The following is a 17,900-nucleotide window of genomic DNA, read 5'->3' as shown; positions in this document are numbered from 1 at the left end:
GTGTACTCCAACCGCCCTGAACCCGAAATTCAGGCTCAGTCCATCCTCGAGGACTCTCACAAGGTCACGTCCATGGTGTTCGCAACTGCAAAACATGAGAATGTGGAATCGCCATTGTCATATCAGGAAGAGTATCTCGGACACTCGGTCCCACCAGCCGCCTGGAGATGAATCGAGGGAAGGGAAGGGTCGCAAAGCCAATCGTTCAATCAATTGTTTCCCAGCGCAGTAGAGGCAGGGGTAGCAGAGTTGCAAGCCAACTTACTTCACGATGCCGTTAGTTCATCGACAGAAGAGACGTTCATCTTCTCCTGGTTCCCTTGTTATCCGTCGAGATCATGGATCACGATGGGGGATGTAAGCAGAAGAACGTTTCTGAAGAGACATTCGTAAGTATTCTTGACGGTGAAGATGGGCTCTTCCAAGCGATAGCCCTTACCCGGGTTTATTGAGCATCGAAGAAGACACGCTCGAGGTCGAGAGAGGACTGGACACGGGAAAGAACCCGTCTATCGTACGTTCGCAAGTAATAAACAAGCTAACTCACCTGTCTCAAAACGAAGATACCCGTCCCGTCGGAATGTGTGCAAAAAACACTTGATGCGTTTTTCCGACCGAACTCCTCGTCGTTGTATGGCAAGGGAAGATGAGAAGGAAAAAGAAGCTGCCAGGAGTTGTTGTTTCGTCCATGGGTTTCTGACGCATCCCTGAGATTGCACGCGACACCTAGTAGTAGTCCGAGGGTTGAAATGTCGAGTTCCCAGAATTCAAGCTCTAAGGTTGGTTCCATGGCCATCGATAGGGATCGAGGCTGCCACGAGTTTTTCATTGCGGTTTGCATGGCTGGTCAGGGTACTAAGCTAATTACAATTCCGCAGATGGACAGCGGAAAAGGTAGGGTCTGTTATCCCTATCGATAGCTGTTGGCTTAGGCCCAAGTTCTGAGAGCTAGGAGGACTGCGCGATAAGCAATAGTGAGAAAGCTGGGCTCGAAAGTACCTTGACAGGTGCCCGATAAAGTGCAGGGATTCGAGAGCGCCGCATCTTGCGAGGAGGATAATGGAGTTGGATCCCCAAAGAGAAAATTATGCAAAGGCATGAGTTTCAGTTAATAAGGCCTTTGGAGCGTACTTTCACCGCAGAGACCCTGAGGGTATACGAGATTCCGGCGGCTGGAGGAAGCAGTGAAAGGCAGAGTTTCTTTGTCAGAGGATGATGATCATTTCGCCTAGAGTCGGTGGTGCAAGTGCAAAAATAAAACAACGAACGCAAGTGAACAAGGCAACAAGTGCCTGGGCGCGCCGACAGATTCAAAGGAAGGAAAATACAAAGGGCATGTCAAGTCCTGGGCGGGCGGGGGGACAGTCGTTCTGGATTGCCGGCCAGGCTCAGAGCAGAGCAGGTGATGCGACTGTTCCCAGAAAAGGATTGGGTCGAACAAACCTTCAGTTGTGTCGCAACGACTCATCCCGCGAAATGAGTCTGACCAGATCTGGAAGATGACCTGATTTGGGACTGCCAGAAGGGGGTCAGGGTCTGTCACGCCTCGTGACACGCTTCGACGCAGGCCTTTCTGGGCCCGCCTGCTTCTGGCAACACGACCGTCCCCTTCGGTGAATGAACGGTCGGGGATGGTATGGGATTGAATTCTTGGGTGTGGAGGGGGGGCGAAACAGGAACTTGGAGGAGGAGGCAGAGATGGCGGCGGCGGGAGCGTTGAGGGGGAGTAGTTTCCCGAAAGTCTGGGTCGAATCTGTATCGGCATTCCGAATTTGGAAGGAGCTCCTTCTGGAAGATTGTGACAGGCCTGAGAAGCTGGGCAAGCCCGATCGCGATCTATGACTGACCTGGGTTGGACTCTTTAAAATACCACACCCAAACTCTGGGAATCCAGTCCCTCTCCCCCTCAGAACAAGACGACAATCCAATGGATATCGACTGGTGCCTCACCTGCAGCAAACATCTTGTATGTTCCTCCTCGTCGTTCCACACAACGAACACAGACTCATTGTCCCACCTACAGGACAACACCACCAGCCCCTACTGTAGCTGGGAGTGCAGACCACGAGCAGGCCCATCCAACTTGTGTTCCTACCCGCACCAGGAGCTTTCATACGACGCAGAGTTGGACGATGAACAGTCTCTGAACGACGACGACGATGCCATCTACCACACCGTCAACGATGTCTCTCACCACTACTCTGGCATCGAGGCCTGGGCTGCAGCGATCCCCGCAGGCGCCCCTTGTGAAGAACCACGGCCAGTCCCAGCCAAACGTTCCCGGCCTCCATCTGTGCGATCGTCTAGGTCGTCTATCTCATCTCCAACATCCGTTTCCACCGTGACTTATCGTCCTCCGGAGCTCCTCAAACCACACCGACCCGTTCCCCCGACACTCTGCATGTCTACACCCCGCACAGTCCCTTCTTCGCCTTCGCTGCCAATCGTAACTCCCCAGCAGCAAATCGCCGAGTTCTCAACTGCAGCCTACTCGGGCGGCACCATGAGCACAGGCCATACCTCTATCGAATCCTCACTCGCAACTCCCGCATCCACCAAGGCTCTACCTTTCTCAGATCGCAAGTCTTCATCGATGCTCGATTCGATTGCCTCCCATGTCCGCTCATGGGTCGCGCCTTCACCCTTCTCCAAGCACGACAGCAATCCGTGCTCTGACGATGACGAAGCGACACCCGTCTTCGTAGCACCCCCTTCAAAACATCACCCACGCACCCACCACATGAAGGCCATCCACGACGAACTTCATCCGTCGTATAGATCTCGAGGCCGCAAAGCCTCTCGTGCCGTAGCATGAGGCGAACCCCCTTCGAATTTCTCCGCCTCTTGCTTTCTTTGTTCTCTCGCTTGCTATAGACTCCCTGGGCTTTTTGACTTGTTTCTCTTCATGGATCGGACGGCCTCATCACCCAAAAATCTTCGCCCCACCATCGTTTATGAATCTTCTACGGACTCTACCCCCTACTGTCACGAACGAATGCCCGGCTGCAGTTCTCTCCCTCTCTCTCTTGTTCATTATTATTTCTTGCTTGTTCTCCAAACCCCCCGCATACCCCTTTCCTTTTCTTCACAACCAAAATCATGCTTATGGCGACCACCATGGTCTTTCCTCTCTATTACTATCAATCACGCATCTCATTCCCTTCTCTCACTGCATTCAACCATAGATCGCGCTTCGCATATATGTACTTCGCACATTGTAACATCGTATTCTCGGACTCATCCACCGTCCTGTAGTATCTCACATAACACGTTTTTATGACGAACCGACACATGGTTCTCGCTCACAACTTCCCTCTGTCCTCCCCGAGCAAAGTCCATGGAGCAAAAACTTCTAAGAAGATGTAAAATCTTATTATTTTTCAAGTAATTGGATCCTTCGAGTTCGAGGGCTACGTTCCAGCTCCACCTCGTACCGAAGTCGAAGCGTCTAGGTTCGCCCCACGTTTTTTGTTTGCCTTGATGATAATTTGCAATGGAATGCCACTCCCTCCTGTTCACTCCACTTGGGCGGACAACTCAAAGGCCCCTCCACTAGTTCCGTCCCATTCAATATGTACTCAGAACTTCCTGATCGCCACCGTGCGCTGCACCACAGACATGGACTGATGAAACACTCCCCCGCGCCTGAGGACTCAGCGCGCACCACTAAAGTTGGCCCATTGGGTGAAATCCAAGTAACCTTCACGAAAGAATAAAGGTGGGTGCAAGCGCTGGCTCAGGGTTTCTGTGACCGTGCACATACAGCACTTGGAGTTATTTTAAAAATGGACAACTTGAATGGGGAAAATGGAAGGAATTGCAGCGACTGCTGTAAAGTTATCATCGAGTCGGCTATCCAAAGGGAAAGTGTATCTAATCTTGTTATGTAGATAGGATGCCAAAGGGACTTTGGGCAGTGCATCATGATATCCAGGTACAACGGTAACCAGAAAAGACCTGGAGCCCGCTCTAGCTCTCTCTTGTTTCGAGTACGCTGACAACTCCATTGAATGGCGGATGCAGTGCATGATGGTGGAGGTGTCGTCCAGCATTTGTGAAAGGGGAAGTTGTATGTGCTTGGTATGTGCACGTATGAATTGGTCCGCAATGGTGCGTTCCACTTGGGTCGTATTACTATTGAAAACGAAAAGGGAACGTATACTTTGAGAGGTACTTAGTGTTCCGTAAATTCCACGGCAAGATGACTTCGCGAACATAGTAGGCGTTCGTTCTGTGTTCCCCTCTTCGGATTCCCAATACACATCCTTGCTTACTAGTGGTCCCCAGACTACCCATCCTTCTTTCTTCTTATCAATATTTCGCGACCTCTTCTGCTATCATGAGACCTCACCACAATTAGGCTACCTTTCACCGCTCAAACGGCCCTGCGGGTCGAAATTCCTGTCGATCAGAGCTATACTTGGTGTATTAGTAGTCGCTGAGGCAGTGGGTTGGAGTTCTCATGGGAGTAGTGAGATAATTATAGCTCTTCCGCTGGTACTGCTGTTGTCGTCTACTAGGTCATTGCAATGGTGAGAGTTTAGACCTCCTATGTTTTTGTGGAGCGACGACGAGTCGGACTCGGATGTCGCGGACGTCGTTTCTATCCCAAGGCACCGCTTTCCCGCCTCTCTTCCTCTCTCTCACACACCACTGAAAGCGGTACCGCTCGCCATAGAATTGTTGTCGAGGGCGGAAGTAGTCCCAAAACCCACCTCCCTGGGAGTTTGCAACCCATCTAAGGGCAATATCGCCCCTCGGTTATCACATTACCTGCCTATTCTGTGGGTGCTTCTGTTCTGAAATCAATCGTCCTTTCGTATCCAATACTTCCTTGATTGAATTGGGACGGCTTGGAAGCTCCATTTCTCTTGCAGCTTCCTTATCTGAAAGGGTTTATGATGACGCCGTATCCACAGGAGATTCCTATGCACCCTGGTGAAGGGATACAGTCGCCGATGTCATCCTCAACATGTCGTCCTCTATGCCTACTACATACGTCTCCCCCTGGTCAGTAGTTAGCCGTACTAACACCCATTCGGTTTCCTCTTCTCGTTGAAGCCGGCCTCCGGTGTCATGTCAAGAAACGACGAGCGAGAGCATCAGTTATGCTTCAAGTGTTGACATTCGTTATCCCGTCACAAGTCTTCGTTATCGGTTTCATTAGAAGGTGTTCAAGGTCTGGGCGGTGGGCGAGAGCACGTTAGAAGTGATTTGAATGAATCATTGTTCTGTGGAAGAGTACATAGACAAATAGTGGTGGTTCTCTCTCGAAGAGGACAAGTCACGTTCGGTGCCTGCTTCCTATCTGTCCTGACTGGGCGCGTTGGTCCTTGGGCGCTCTTCGAAGGGTATTGGATATTCGACATATCACCCTGGCATCCAGCGAAGCTTAGATTAAGTTAAGGCGAGCTGTTGCTCTACTATGGCGTGAGATTCGCCGGTGGTAAAACATGTATATGTTATTCAGTACAGAGGTGGTGCTGACTTGAGATGTACAGCATCAATTCGGCAGAGCACAGAGATCTGAACTGTCGGGAGAAACAATAGTGTGCGTTATCCGGGACTTCACCAACCCGGCAGTTGGAAAAGGTCAAGCAGACATAGGCGCTCGCCGCTGACGAGTCCCCCAAGCATTCTCAATGTCCAACTGTCGTCGGTGTTCGCAGTAATTGCAGATTCCGTCGCACTTTGAATCAATTACCACCGTACTTGCACGTTCTCAGCACCTAACACACTGACCCTTCCTCTCGGAAAATCGACGGCTTCCCACCTCTTCCAGAGTCCTGGCGACAATATCCAAACTGATGAAGTTGTTTCAACGGGGACAAACAATGCCAGGGACCACCTCGGTCATGGTCAGTTACCCGCACCAGAAATCTGGCGGATGTCCCAGCGGATGCAACCATCGAAGTTTGTACGCCCTGTTCGAAATCTGTATTCATCTTAGTGTTCTGCATAGGGAAGAAGCTCAAGGCTAGACGGGACTCAGTACTAAGAAGGATGTGGGCCAAATGATAGGAGTACTCAGGTGGCCTGCCCGATCCTCCCGCGAACGCCAACTAACTACTGTTGGTTCTGATTTCTAAGTGAATTCGTACAAACGAGTGGGTAGTACTCGGGGGTATTCTTCAAACCCAACTCTACGCTAGTTAGCTTGTTGTGGATTCTTTAAATTTGCTTCGAGCTCTAGGCTTCGCTCGAGACATGGTTGTTCCGAAAGAGCGCCCTGCGGTTTTCATAGGTAAGTATTACCTAGGGTCCCATCTGAGAAACGCCGCAACGCACTGCACTCGTACGTACGTCCAATCGTTAACGCTCAGGTGTCACTGGAGGTTATTATTCCTCTCCCTCAAGTAGCATTGCGTGCTAGACTTGGTTAATTAGACGAGCGCTGTGTTCTTACGAGACGGCATCGCCATCAAAAGGATCGCCGGGGTTAGGTGATAACGCAGTACGAAAGAAATTCAAGACAGATACTTGTCTGGCTATCTGTCGAAAGGGATACATCACGTACTGGCGTTCCAATCCTATCGTGGAACACTAGAAGTGGCTGTAAGTGGCTTCCCGGTATGTACATAGTGGGAGAGCTCCAGGTATCGATCAAGCAATTATCACTTTTCGAGGAATCAACCAACGGCATGGCAGACATCAGTTTCCACACATCTCCTGCATCAACCGACATACACCCTGACCTGAGAAAGGTTCCCTCGAGGAGCCGTTGCGAGGCCCACGACGCTACTCGCTACCACGAGCAGCGACGTCATACTGGCCCTTTTCTCGGTAGTCTATCGGTAGCACCGAGGCTGCCTCGATTTCGAGTTCCATTCTCTTCCCAACTCCACTCTTCACAATCGGTATTATCAACGCGGGAAATGTTGAGGTTCCAAAGCTTAACAAGGGCCTCCTGTCGTATTGGTCATCTAACACGAGTCCCAGAGCTGCAGCTGCATGGCATTGGGCGTCCCGCGGTTGGTGTCAAGATCAGTCGTACATGAACTATCGTAAACGGCATTTGCCTGCTGATTGAGGGTGCGTTTATAAATACTTGAACACTGGTTTCACTGCGGTTGCCAACGATTCTTCATGTTTGAGTCGGTAGCGTCGTGTGCCGAAGGGTGCCTAGACAGGGCACGGATAGAGTGTGCAGCGTATGCAAAAAGCAATCATCGTGCATAATGTCAGGAAGTTCGGAGATTTGCTTGAAGGCTGCGGGGCCTTGCGAACACACGAGTCAGCCTCGAGCTCATAAACTTACGGACGCTGCCGAAGCCACGCAGAGGATGGTTGATGAACTGCATGCCATGCTCGGTGCCAGGTACATCAGCGCTTGTTTGCTCCGAAACATGGCCCAAGTCTCCAACAAACTTTTTCTAACCGAGTAGTAACGCTGTAGGTGTTGACAACGAGCACTTTCTGGCAGCGTCAGCGAAAAGGTCGATAAATTTGACCATTCCTTCGTATTTTGGTGTTAGTTCAGCCGTTTTATGGGCATTGCATATCTCTATCACAGTCTTAAGCGCCCGACTTCGCTTAGCTTCCAGGTACGCTGGAAGGAAAACGTGTTTCAATTCGGAAACAACCTTCCAAAAGGGTTAATAGGTGGAGTCAGCTAAATCGCGTTAGACGCATGGGAAAACCCGACCTCGTGACAGGAGAAACGCTCCTTTGTTAGGCGGCCGGCAAAGCATTTGCTGACCGAGATCTCCATTAGGGAACCGCCGAATATATCAAGATCGGGGTTACCGCATTAGGGAACCAGAAAATGATGTCTCCGCCGTAACAGCGCAGTGCAGGGAGGAAGGGAAGACTTGAGAAACCTCTCAGAAATGCCAGAACTTTCAGAGGAAGAACAGTCAAAGGGTTGCATTAAAGTCATGTAGTTACCGAAAGGTTGCTTCTTCAGAGAACAGCAGTCAGCTGGCCGGCCTTGGAACCAGAATTTGCATCACTTCCCATCCTTCAAACGCTCGCCAATTCGGCTTTCTTCTGGTTGTGTGGGCCATAATGTATCATTGATATGCTTGTATGCGATACGATAACATGTATACAATAGATTGTTGCGACCCAATCTCTCGTCGGTGCATTTGTATTCTCGTTATAATGCAGACATTTCGATGAATTCGCCCTTGAATTTCGGACCCGCTAAGTAGACAGCAAACACTGAGAATGTCTTTCAAACTCCGGTTCCCTGCACCAAAGAGACAGCACTAATCGAAGTGAAATCTAATATATTCGGGTCAACCAATAGACTTTCAAGTTTCATCTCGAAGATAATTACCATTTGCCATTACAACCATCCCCATAAATCCAGTGTCCAAGTTGCCCACGTTTCGCAGCATAGAAATTCACCTCCATTTCGATGGAGACCGTCGAGAGAGGCGCACGGTGAAACCGTAGCTGCGCTGGCCAGCTCGGTGGTCGGTAATCAAGTCAAACGCCTCAGATATTTCTGGGAATTCCATTCAATCGAGAGCGCTGATATTCTCTGGCCACGGCTTGGGCGGGCTCTCGTCCCCTTTGCACACGGTGTAATCGGCGTCCGACGCTGTTTGAGCGCCAACAATTCGCCTACATCGACCTAGAGCGACATCATCGCGCCTTTGCTCCCTTTGTAATTTCCTTCCGCAGTGAAACCACCGACCCTGCCCAGGTACGAGGACGACAATTAAGGTTGCGTCCTGGAGGGGCATGTGGGGCTACTACGATATGGCTATCAAACATGACCAATGTTGTATAACGTACTCACCTTTGTAAAATACCGCATACCGTGCTCAGCGGGTATCCTTTCTTGTCTTTCGTGGAGTATTAGGATCCGCCATGGCAAGGATCTTGACATTCTACGACAGACTTGGACTGTCGACCGTCATGTCCATATGGGCTCGAAAGTTAACCCATTCAGGTATCTCCCGAAATTCAGGGAGTTCTACTGAATGAGATGTAGTCGCGCAGCAATACACTACTCACGACTGATGGGACCTTCGGCATGGATCGCGTTCGAATCAACACATAGCCTATAGCGAAGCAATTGAGCGACTTCTGGTATCTGGCCATGGCGCCCACCATAGCTAACCTACTCTCCACCTCTCTGGGCCCGCCACACCCGTGAACATGCCATTCAAACTTCGCGGCGCCACGACATCCAAACGACATCGAGTGTTTGGCATTCTGACTTACAGACACTTCGTGTGGGAATTCCCAGGTCTCGAGAAGGTTGCGTCTCGCGAGGCGTTATGTGTAGAAATTCCATGGAAGGAGGGAGAAGAAGTGGGCTTCCCTGTCTGGAGTGCACCTACCGTTCGAGTCCATTGAACTCGGATCTTCCTGTCCTGGGGAATCACGGGTGGTCCTAGACCCTGCAAAAGAATGATCAGCTGGCTTCTTGTTTTCATTCGCCGACGAAAACAAGAGTTCTTCTAGCCAGTTCGAACTTGGCTGCAACTTCTGGCCAAGCAGGGAGGTTGTGTTCCTGTCGCGGATGGGCACATCTGATGGTACAAACCTCTGTTCTGATTGCGGAAGCAGACCTAGAATTACAGGTTACAATCGTGATGACGAACTGTCTATGATCTCTTGCTGAGAGTGTAGGTGGGGACAAGGCGCGCAAGAGAGTTTGGCGCGTCGGATCTGGTGATTTGGTTGGGCGGTGATCCAATAGGTCTTTCTCTAGGTTACTTGCGGTCTTGTCAAGCAGGTCAGTGGATGACGCGTACCCATTACTGTGGCGGCGGTTGGAAGCTGACCATAGCAGCGGCGTTTAGCTCAAGGTGAGTGGAGAGAGAGCGCAGACAGCTTACCCAGGGGGAGGACCAGCGAATCCTGGGGGAGGAGGACCGCCGAATGGAGGACCAGGAGGGAAACCAGGAGGTCGGAAACCGGGGGGAGGGCCAGGCATACCGGGAGGTGCAAACATGCCGGGAGGACGAGCGACACCGGGAGCTCCAACTGCAGAAATGAGTGTCAGCATTCATACCGATTGAAACGAAGACTTACTTGGAGGCACCATTCCCATACCGCGTCCTGCAGGCATACCGCGTCCAGGGCCAAGAGGGAGCTATAAGCGAAATTAGTTTGGAGTTCGCGTCGGATAAGATATACAAGCCACGCACCGTAGTCTTGGAGTCGTCGTCCTGAACAGGCGGCGGTCCTTCAACGCTTATGCTAACGACAGCTTCTCCACGAAGAATAACCAGTCCCAACGTGCGTTTCAGCTCCTGCTCGGGTGCAACCTCCTCTCCAGCTTTTTTCTTGGGCCTCACTCGTCGGAACTCTTCACAATCTGCCAATACCAGGTTCATATGCCGGTCAAATGCCAGCATTTGTCCCGTTAAAGCGCGTCCATCTTGAATCGTAACTTTCAATCGCCAGTTGATCAAACTGAGCATTTTGCCGCCCTTGGACTTTGGGGGAGGCTATCGAACCCGAAAAAGATGAATTAGAATTATTATCCACGCTGAAATAGCTTGAATGCAGTCGAAACTCACCATGATGGGCAGATAGGGCTTTGGTGAACGTGAACGTCGTCGAGGAAGAAGGGAATCTTCAAGCCCGACAAACAAAGGCAAACTCCGACTCTGAACGCCCGTTGAACGTTACAGCCACAACAGCCCAACTCGACTTGACTTTACGCCTCCAAGTTGTGCCTCTACGACGAATCCACAGATTTCCATTGGCTACAAGGCTTCTAGCGACCATATCTTCAGAAGACTAGCGTTGTTCTGTAATTTCTAATTCGAGGGCCAGTTTCTGACTCATGACGGTCTCGTCTAGTCAGCAGCAGTGTTCACATGCTCTGGTTCCTATTCATCTGTCGGCTGGATGCGGAACTTGCTCTCGTTTTTAAACTGGACTGAGGCGCTCTAAACTGACAGCACTGCTACCACCCTTGAAACAATGGTCTCTCAACAAATCCACACCAGGTTTACTGACCTGACGGGTATGGTGGTCTTCAACATGATTGAAGCTGCTTTGGTATAGCTAATCTAGCAATGAAGGCGTTAAGACCCCTGTCGTCTCCGCCGCAATGGCTGGAGCAAGCGGCGGTCAGTCTAACCAAGTCCCGTACCCTCTGCGTGGAGAGCCTGACGCGTTTTTCGATCCGCAGGTGCTCTCGCTGCTCAGGTGACTTTGGCCGGAGGCTTCGGGTTTCTCGCCGCAGGTACGCGTGAACTGGAATGTTTTTCTGGTCTTTCTCAACCCCGTATTCTTCCTTTTATAGGGTATGGCTCAGCCGATAAACTGCGTGCAGAGTTCGAGATCGCTCGTAATCTCATCCAGCCCAATGAAAAAGGGATTCTGCCCGTTGGGGTCGGATTCCTAGGTTGGCTCCTCGACAAGAACGAGGAGCTCGCCAAAGAACAGATCTCTGTAGCGCTCGAGTACGGCGTCCAAGCCATTTGGCTGTCCTTTGGGGATAGGCTAGACTACTGGGTGGACTACATCCGGAAGCTCAATGAGTCCAAGTGCGGCCATAAAGTCCTGTTCTTCGTGCAAATAACTTCTGCCAAGGAAGCAGAGATGGCAGTAAATGTGCTCAAAGCCGACATTATCGTCGCTCAAGGTTTGTCCTTTCCATTTTTCATGATCGACCCCCTGATCTTCTTGACTGACATTGGAATCTTAGGAACCGAAGCAGGTGGACACGGCTCCGCTAATGGTCTTTCTCTATTGGCACTAGTACCGTCAGTTCTGTCTGTCGTGCCACCCGATGGTCCGCCTGTTCTGGCTGCGGGAGGACTGGTGACAGGTGCTCATTTGGCAGCACTGTTGGCATTGGGAGCTTCCGGAATTGTCATCGGTACTCGTTTCCTCCTTTGCCCCGAAAGTCTGTACACGGATTCCCAGCGCAATGCCCTCCTTTCCGCCGATTCTACCCAATCTGTCCGAACAATGGCGTTCGATGAGGCACGCGAGACCTTGGGATGGCCCAAAGGAATCGACGGAAGAGGCCTGCACAATGGTAGCGTTCTTTCAATATGTCATTTCTTGCGTCATTGATTCACTTGAGAAACCCTTTAGCAACGGTGGAAGACTACAATCGCGGGGAAGATGTCCAAATCCTGAGAAAGAAATATCAGGAGGCCCAAGAAAAGGGTGATATTTCCCGAATCGTAGTGTGGGCTGGTGCTTCAGTCGGCCTGATGAACAAGATCCAACCAGCAAAGGTGAGAGCGGCGGGCACATTTCCCCGCCCTGCTTTACTGACGTTTTCGTTTCTGAATATAGGAAGTGGTGACGGAGATTCACGAAGAGTGCCAAAAGCGTCTTAACGTGGTCGCATCCCTCGGTCTCTAAATGTCATCGTGTCGATAACCATGACTCACGAGTCTCGTTAACCATGTGGAAAATACAACACTGCAATGCAGCATAATTTACCCCTCTTCGAGAAGCATAAGTGACTACCCATAAGAGCACCATGGATTCAACTTAGTGTGAATGGCTCGAGGCAATAGAGAATTTATTTTGAGATAGTAATAAACGGAAACACTTTACACTTGAATTGATACATCCCTTGAAACGACGATGAAAAGTAGCGTCCTTGCACGGTTCCCCTTTAGCTTCTATTACACTGAATAACTTTAATGCACAATTTCCACCACCAAGTCGCCCTGGTTGATAGAATCGCCTGCCGAAATAAGAAGTTTGAATGGGCGGTGGCAAAACTCCAGAGAAAATATACGCACCCTCCTGGACCAGAATACGCTTGACATGGCCAGAAACAGGCGCCGTCACAGCGGACTCCATCTGTGAAGAGACATTTTAGTGTGTTGTCCTAGATGAGCGGACTGAAAATAAACAAACCTTCATGGCGCTCAAGACTTTGGTGAGATGACCGACGGTCAGCTGATGAAAAAAAGTATAATTGACATGAGAACATACCGCAAACGGGGTCACCCTTCTTGATCTCCTGGCCCTCCTTCACGCGCACTTCGACAACAACACCCGACATGGGCGCGCCAACCGAGCCAGGGTCAGACGTTGCCTTCTCTCGTGAGATAGTCTCAACGGCGGAGTTTTTATCCTCCACTGAAACAGCGCGAACCTGGGAGATACAGTGAATAAAGTTCAAAAATTGCAGAATGGAGAAAATTTACCTCTCCGTTCACCTCGAACCAAACGTCACGCTGTGCCCGACCTTCAACAATGGGGCCGATGGCCATGAGGCGGATAATAAGGGTCTTGCCCTTTTCAATCTCGATATGCATCTCCTCTCCAACATCGGGTCTAGCGAGGAAGAAGCGCGTGGGGACGACACTAAGAGCAAGCCAATTAGTCTGGGAAACGGAAGTCGTCAAGGAAAAGGGAGCAACCTCAAGTCACCGTACTTCTCGAGGAAGCTCTGGTACTCTTCGAAGACCTAGAAAAGTTTAAGATCCCATTCGAAACGAGGGAGGATAAACCGACAGTACCTTGGGATACATCACATAAGAGGTGACATCAGTGTCGGTAATGTGCTTGCCAAATCGGCTTCGCAATTCCTGCTTGATCTTCTTGAAGTCGAGTGGCTCCATGACGGCACCTGGACGAGTGTCGATCCTGGGCTTGTCACGGATGATCTTGGTTCGGAGAGGCTCTGGGAAACCACCGACGGGCTGTCCGAGATAGCCCTGGAAGAACTCAACGACGGATGAGGGGAAGTCGAGTTGATCAGCACGCTCGAGGACATCCTCAGCAGTGAAGTTGTTGGAAGTCATCCATTGGGCGAAGTCTCCGACGACCTTTGAAGAGGGAGTGACCTTGATGATGTTACCGCACTGACGAAAACCAGAGATCAGAAAAAGCGCAGGCAAACTCGAACGGGTTAACTTACAAGTTTATTGGCTTCGATGTACTTCTGCTTGACGACTAGGATGGGTGAGGCAGGGCCTTAAGACAAAACACTATACAAGCTTACCATTCCATTGCTCCCCGAGACCGAGTTGAGAGGCTTGGAACTACAATGCAATTCAGAATGGAGTTTTTCAAACAGTCCATGCAATATCCTCACCATGAGGTTAGTGTATTGACCTCCAGGCATCTCATGGTCGAAAACACTAGAGTCGGAAGCGCGGACGTTGGCGTCGAAGCAGCTGTAGAGCATGCGGACCTGGCTCCAGTAGTTGTTGAGAGCCTGGATGTCGTCATAGCGGATACCAGTGCCAAGGGAAGTTTGCTCAAGAGCCATGCAAATAGCACCCATAGAAGGCTGGGAAGTCGTACCAGACATGCCTGAAACCCAAGTCAGGTCAACGTTCTCCTTAGAAAAATAGTACACGTACTGTCAATGGCAACGTCGATAACATCAGCACCAGCAGCTGCGGCAGCGAGCATACTGGCAGTAGCGATACCAGCAGTGTCGTGGGAGTGGACATGGATAGGGAGGTCGGGGTAGGCCTTTCGGATAGCGCCAATCAAACTGGAGGTATTGTTAGAACATACCGGATTGTGATACGGAAAGGCGGACGCACAGCTTGGCAGCCTCAGGCTTCAACAAACCAGCCATATCCTTGATACCCAAGACGTGGATGCCCTCCTTGACGAGCTGAGCGACGAAGTCGAGGTAGTATTGGAGAGTGTACTTGGTCTCCTTGGGGCTGGCAACGTCACCGCTGTAGCAAACGACAGCCTCGACGACACCACCGGCCTTCTTGGCGGCATCAATACCGAGCCTCATCTATGCAAAGGTTAGTCTGATATCAGCGATATAGTATCTCATGCCGCTTACGTTCTCTGTGTATCGACCTCAGTAAAGTGCGTCCAAGGAGCGAATCAAAGGAACTTACCAAAGTAGTTGAGCGAATCGAAGACACGGAAGATATCGAGACCGTTCTCGACGGCCTTCTTGGAGAAGTCGTAGATGGCGTTGTCACTAGCCATTCGTCAATACACAGACCTAAATGCACGCATAAGCCGACTCTTACGGGTAGCTAGTGTAACCAACACCGTTGGCACCACGGACAAGAGCTTGGAAAGGAATGTTGGGAACGAGTTTACGAAGAGTGCGCTTGCCAAAAATGTCAAAACTATCGCCATTCAATCAATGAAAGAAGGAAAACTCACGAGACGCTCCCAAGGATCTTCGTACAAGAAGCGCATAGCAACATCAAAGGTAGCACCACCCCAGCACTCAAGACTGTAAGCGTTGGCCAAGGCCCAGCTGGTCTCCTTCGCGATGTTGACCATCTCAGCAGTTCGGAGACGGGTGGCAAGAAGAGATTGGTGGGCATCACGCCAGGTGGTGTCCATGATGAGGGTACCAGGGTACTCTCGGACAGCCTTGGCGAAGGCTTCAGGACCATGCTCGACGATGATGTTACGCCAGCCGACAGTGCAAGGAACGGAGGTGTCGAGAGGAGGACCGTTGGGATCTTCCCTGTTTGCCAATTTAGGAATCTGGACTTCCGTCTTGAGACCAGGCTCGCCCTAGATCCGGACAGGTCAAATCGTATCAGCGAAGAATTCAGAGATCGACGTACAACTTGACCCTTGATGGAGCTGCCGTTCACAGCGAGGTCACCAAGGTAGGCAAGGAGTTTCTGAGCACGGTTCTGGCTCTGGACGAGCTTGAAGAGATCAGGGGTATCGTCGATGAACTAGAAGAGTGATGTCAGAATTCAAGTTCAATTGAGGCAAGTTTGCTGGTCACCCACAGTGGTCCAAGTCTTTCCTTGGATGAAGGTATCGTGGGTAAGGAGTCGGAACAGGAAGGGAATGTTGGTCTGGAAAAACCCGGGACAGAGATGATGAGCATCCTTCGCGAAATCACAGGAAGTTCCGGACTTACCTTGACACCACGGATGCGGAACTCGACCAGAGCACGCAACATCTTGCGGCGAGCGACTTCGTAAGTGGTTCCGCTGACAGTGACCTTGACGAGCAAGCTGTCATAATGAGGCTATTGATAGATTAGATCTTCGCGTCCCGAGTTCACAATAGCTTGGTTCGTACCGTGATCTGAGCACCAGCGAAACCGGAGCTAGCGTCCAATCGCACACCGTTACCACCAGCACTGCGATAGACCTCGATCTTGCCAGTGTCCGGCTGGAAGGAAGCGGCGGCATCTTCAGTGGTGACACGGCACTGAATTGCGAAGCCACGCTTCGTGATTGCGTCTTGAGTCAAACCGAGCTGAGGAAGAGTTGCACCAGCAGCGATTTGGATTTGAGCAGCGACAATGTCGATGCCAGTGATCTCCTCTAAACATAGACGTCATTGATCCGAACTCGCGTAGATAAGATAAAGATATCCTTACCAGTGATAGTGTGCTCGACTTGAATACGAGGGTTAATTTCAATGAAGTAATGTCGGCCCATTTGGTCGACCAAGAACTCCGCAGTACCAGCATTGCGGTACCCAACGCTCTTCGCAAGCTTGATAGCATCGGACAAGATAGCTTGACGAACTTCCTCAGGTAAGTGGGTCGCTGGGGCAACTTCGACAACCTTTTGATGTCTTCGCTGGACGGAGCAGTCACGCTCGAAAAGGTGGATAGTGTTTCCGACAGCATCAGCGAGAATCTGGACTTCGATGTGGCGGGGTCGTTCCAAGAAACGTTCGATGAAGACGGTTCCATCGCCAAATGCCGCCTTGGCTTCACTGACGGCTCGCTCAAAAGCGGCCTTGAAATCTGATTGCTCACGAACGACTCGCATACCACGACCTCCGCCACCCATGGCAGCCTTGATGATAACTGTGACCAGGTCAGCTGGTGCTCAAACGACGTCAGAGAAGATAGATTTGTACAAACCTGGGAAACCATATTCCTTGATGAAGGCCTCTCCCTCCGAGTAAGAGGCGACAGGTCCTGGGGTACCAGGGACGACAGGGACACCGACCCGCGTGGCTATCGAGTCACCATATCAGATCAACTGTTTTCGGATAAATGCAACACTTGCACCCACCCAGTGTTCGTGCCTTTGTCTTGTCTCCTAGCTCGTCGATGACTTCGGGAGCCGGTCCGACAAAGGCAATACCAGCTTGCTCGACCTTTCGAGCAAATTCGGCATTTTCGGACAGGAAACCATAACTACGAGGATGTGAGAATGGCGAAGAGGATCGATGTAAAGAATTGATAGCGCGTACCCGGGATGGATCATGTCGACGCCGTGTTCGAGGGCGATTTTGATGATTTCGTCTTGAGCGAGGTAGGCGCCGACGGGGGTGAGGCCTTTGCCGACTTGGTAGGCTTCATCGGACTAGAGGATGTTAGAGAGGTTAGGGGCGAATTCGTCGGTGGACGTCGGGGAAAGGACATGCCTTTTGACGATGAGCTGAGAGACGATCCTCGTAGGAGTAGATGGCGACGGTGTGCATAGCGAGCTCATGGGCAGTTCTGAAGACGCGAATGGCGATTTCCTGTGGGATATTGGAGATAAACGGTGAGGACTGGTGTGACTCGGAACTCGGATAGACGACGTACACCACGATTCGCGACGAGGATCTTTGTGAGAGGACCGCTGTGGCCTGCAGCCTTCCTCCTCATCGTCTGGATGCTGTGTACTGGGGTGCCGGGAACGCTGGGCGTGCCCGCGAACATGGCTGAGAGCCTGGGTGGGTGCAGGGTAGCCATGGTCTGTGGTGGTGGAATGGGATCAAACGGGGTGACGAGCTCGAAGCTGGTTTAGATATCATTCCCGGGAGCTGATAAGATTCCCAAAAATATTTGATCGATTAATTCAACAGATAACTCCGATGCGAACCCCAATGAGAACGACTACAAAACCGATGAACGAATCGCATCGGTCGAGTTCTATAATGGACCCCCTGTGGCTTAGCAATAGCATACCACCTTCTTTCTTGGCCCCGCTCCATGCCAATGGCTTCTTTCATGTTCCACTACAGTCTCAACTGCAGATGAAATGACCTCAGATGTAGTGTCGACACTCAGGCTAGACGTGTCGAGGACGACTACAATCCTGTAA

General features: G+C 51.0%; 5 protein-coding genes across 5 annotated transcripts; 3 read left to right on the top strand and 2 right to left on the bottom strand.

Moving 5' to 3' along the window:
* Window positions 1–1,927: 1,927 nt before the first annotated feature.
* On the top strand, window positions 1,928–2,815 carry CC1G_05667 (hypothetical protein; the record flags this gene model as incomplete). Its single annotated transcript, XM_001831544.1, has 2 exons — window positions 1,928–1,966; window positions 2,024–2,815. The coding sequence occupies 2 exons, from the start codon at window positions 1,928–1,930 to the stop codon at window positions 2,813–2,815; spliced, it is 831 nt and encodes a 276-aa protein (XP_001831596.1).
* Window positions 2,816–7,178: 4,363 nt separating this feature from the next.
* Window positions 7,179–7,815, top strand: CC1G_14873 (hypothetical protein; the record flags this gene model as incomplete). The annotated part of the gene is made up of 3 exons (XM_002910850.1): window positions 7,179–7,318; window positions 7,424–7,470; window positions 7,715–7,815. 3 exons carry the CDS (start codon window positions 7,179–7,181, stop codon window positions 7,813–7,815), a joined length of 288 nt encoding a protein of 95 aa, XP_002910896.1.
* Window positions 7,816–9,487: 1,672 nt separating this feature from the next.
* On the bottom strand, window positions 9,488–10,513 carry CC1G_05666 (SMB). The gene is made up of 5 exons (XM_001831543.2): window positions 10,485–10,513; window positions 10,110–10,412; window positions 9,994–10,054; window positions 9,798–9,945; window positions 9,488–9,738 (listed from the first exon to the last, which is right to left on the bottom strand). Exons 2-5 carry the CDS (start codon window positions 10,383–10,385, stop codon window positions 9,717–9,719), a joined length of 507 nt encoding a protein of 168 aa, XP_001831595.1. The 5' UTR covers window positions 10,386–10,412; window positions 10,485–10,513; the 3' UTR covers window positions 9,488–9,716.
* Window positions 10,514–11,023: 510 nt separating this feature from the next.
* On the top strand, window positions 11,024–12,294 carry CC1G_05665 (hypothetical protein; the record flags this gene model as incomplete). Its single annotated transcript, XM_001831542.2, has 5 exons — window positions 11,024–11,042; window positions 11,105–11,158; window positions 11,219–11,959; window positions 12,019–12,164; window positions 12,226–12,294. The coding sequence occupies 5 exons, from the start codon at window positions 11,024–11,026 to the stop codon at window positions 12,292–12,294; spliced, it is 1,029 nt and encodes a 342-aa protein (XP_001831594.2).
* Window positions 12,295–12,441: 147 nt separating this feature from the next.
* CC1G_05664 (pyruvate carboxylase) lies at window positions 12,442–17,515 on the bottom strand (the record flags this gene model as incomplete). The annotated part of the gene is made up of 25 exons (XM_001831541.2): window positions 12,442–12,625; window positions 12,684–12,744; window positions 12,802–12,818; window positions 12,880–13,042; window positions 13,095–13,254; window positions 13,311–13,357; window positions 13,410–13,754; window positions 13,811–13,845; window positions 13,895–13,934; window positions 13,988–14,208; window positions 14,259–14,395; window positions 14,448–14,653; window positions 14,705–14,709; window positions 14,763–14,848; window positions 14,901–14,983; window positions 15,040–15,402; window positions 15,456–15,572; window positions 15,630–15,698; window positions 15,764–15,874; window positions 15,928–16,175; window positions 16,232–16,669; window positions 16,727–16,822; window positions 16,881–17,005; window positions 17,062–17,174; window positions 17,399–17,515. The coding sequence occupies 25 exons, from the start codon at window positions 17,513–17,515 to the stop codon at window positions 12,579–12,581; spliced, it is 3,450 nt and encodes a 1,149-aa protein (XP_001831593.2). The 3' UTR covers window positions 12,442–12,578.
* Between the last annotated feature and the right edge of the window lie 385 nt (window positions 17,516–17,900).

The sequence above is a fragment of the Coprinopsis cinerea genome, assembly GCF_000182895.1.
Source record: "Coprinopsis cinerea okayama7#130 chromosome 7 map unlocalized cont3.7, whole genome shotgun sequence".
In the NCBI taxonomy this organism is placed as follows: Eukaryota; Fungi; Basidiomycota; class Agaricomycetes; order Agaricales; family Psathyrellaceae; genus Coprinopsis; species Coprinopsis cinerea.
This window is presented reverse-complemented; position numbering and strand designations above follow the sequence as displayed.

Coding starts and splice junctions, on each gene's coding strand:
- CC1G_05666 (XM_001831543.2), bottom strand. CDS start 10,385: ATGCTCAGTTTGATCAACTGGCGATTGAAAGTTACGATTCAAGATGGA. Junction 10,055..10,109: donor ACGACGACTCCAAGACTACG/GTGCGTGGCTTG, acceptor TTTCGCTTATAG/CTCCCTCTTGGCCCTGGACG. Junction 9,946..9,993: donor TATGGGAATGGTGCCTCCAA/GTAAGTCTTCGT, acceptor TCATTTCTGCAG/TTGGAGCTCCCGGTGTCGCT.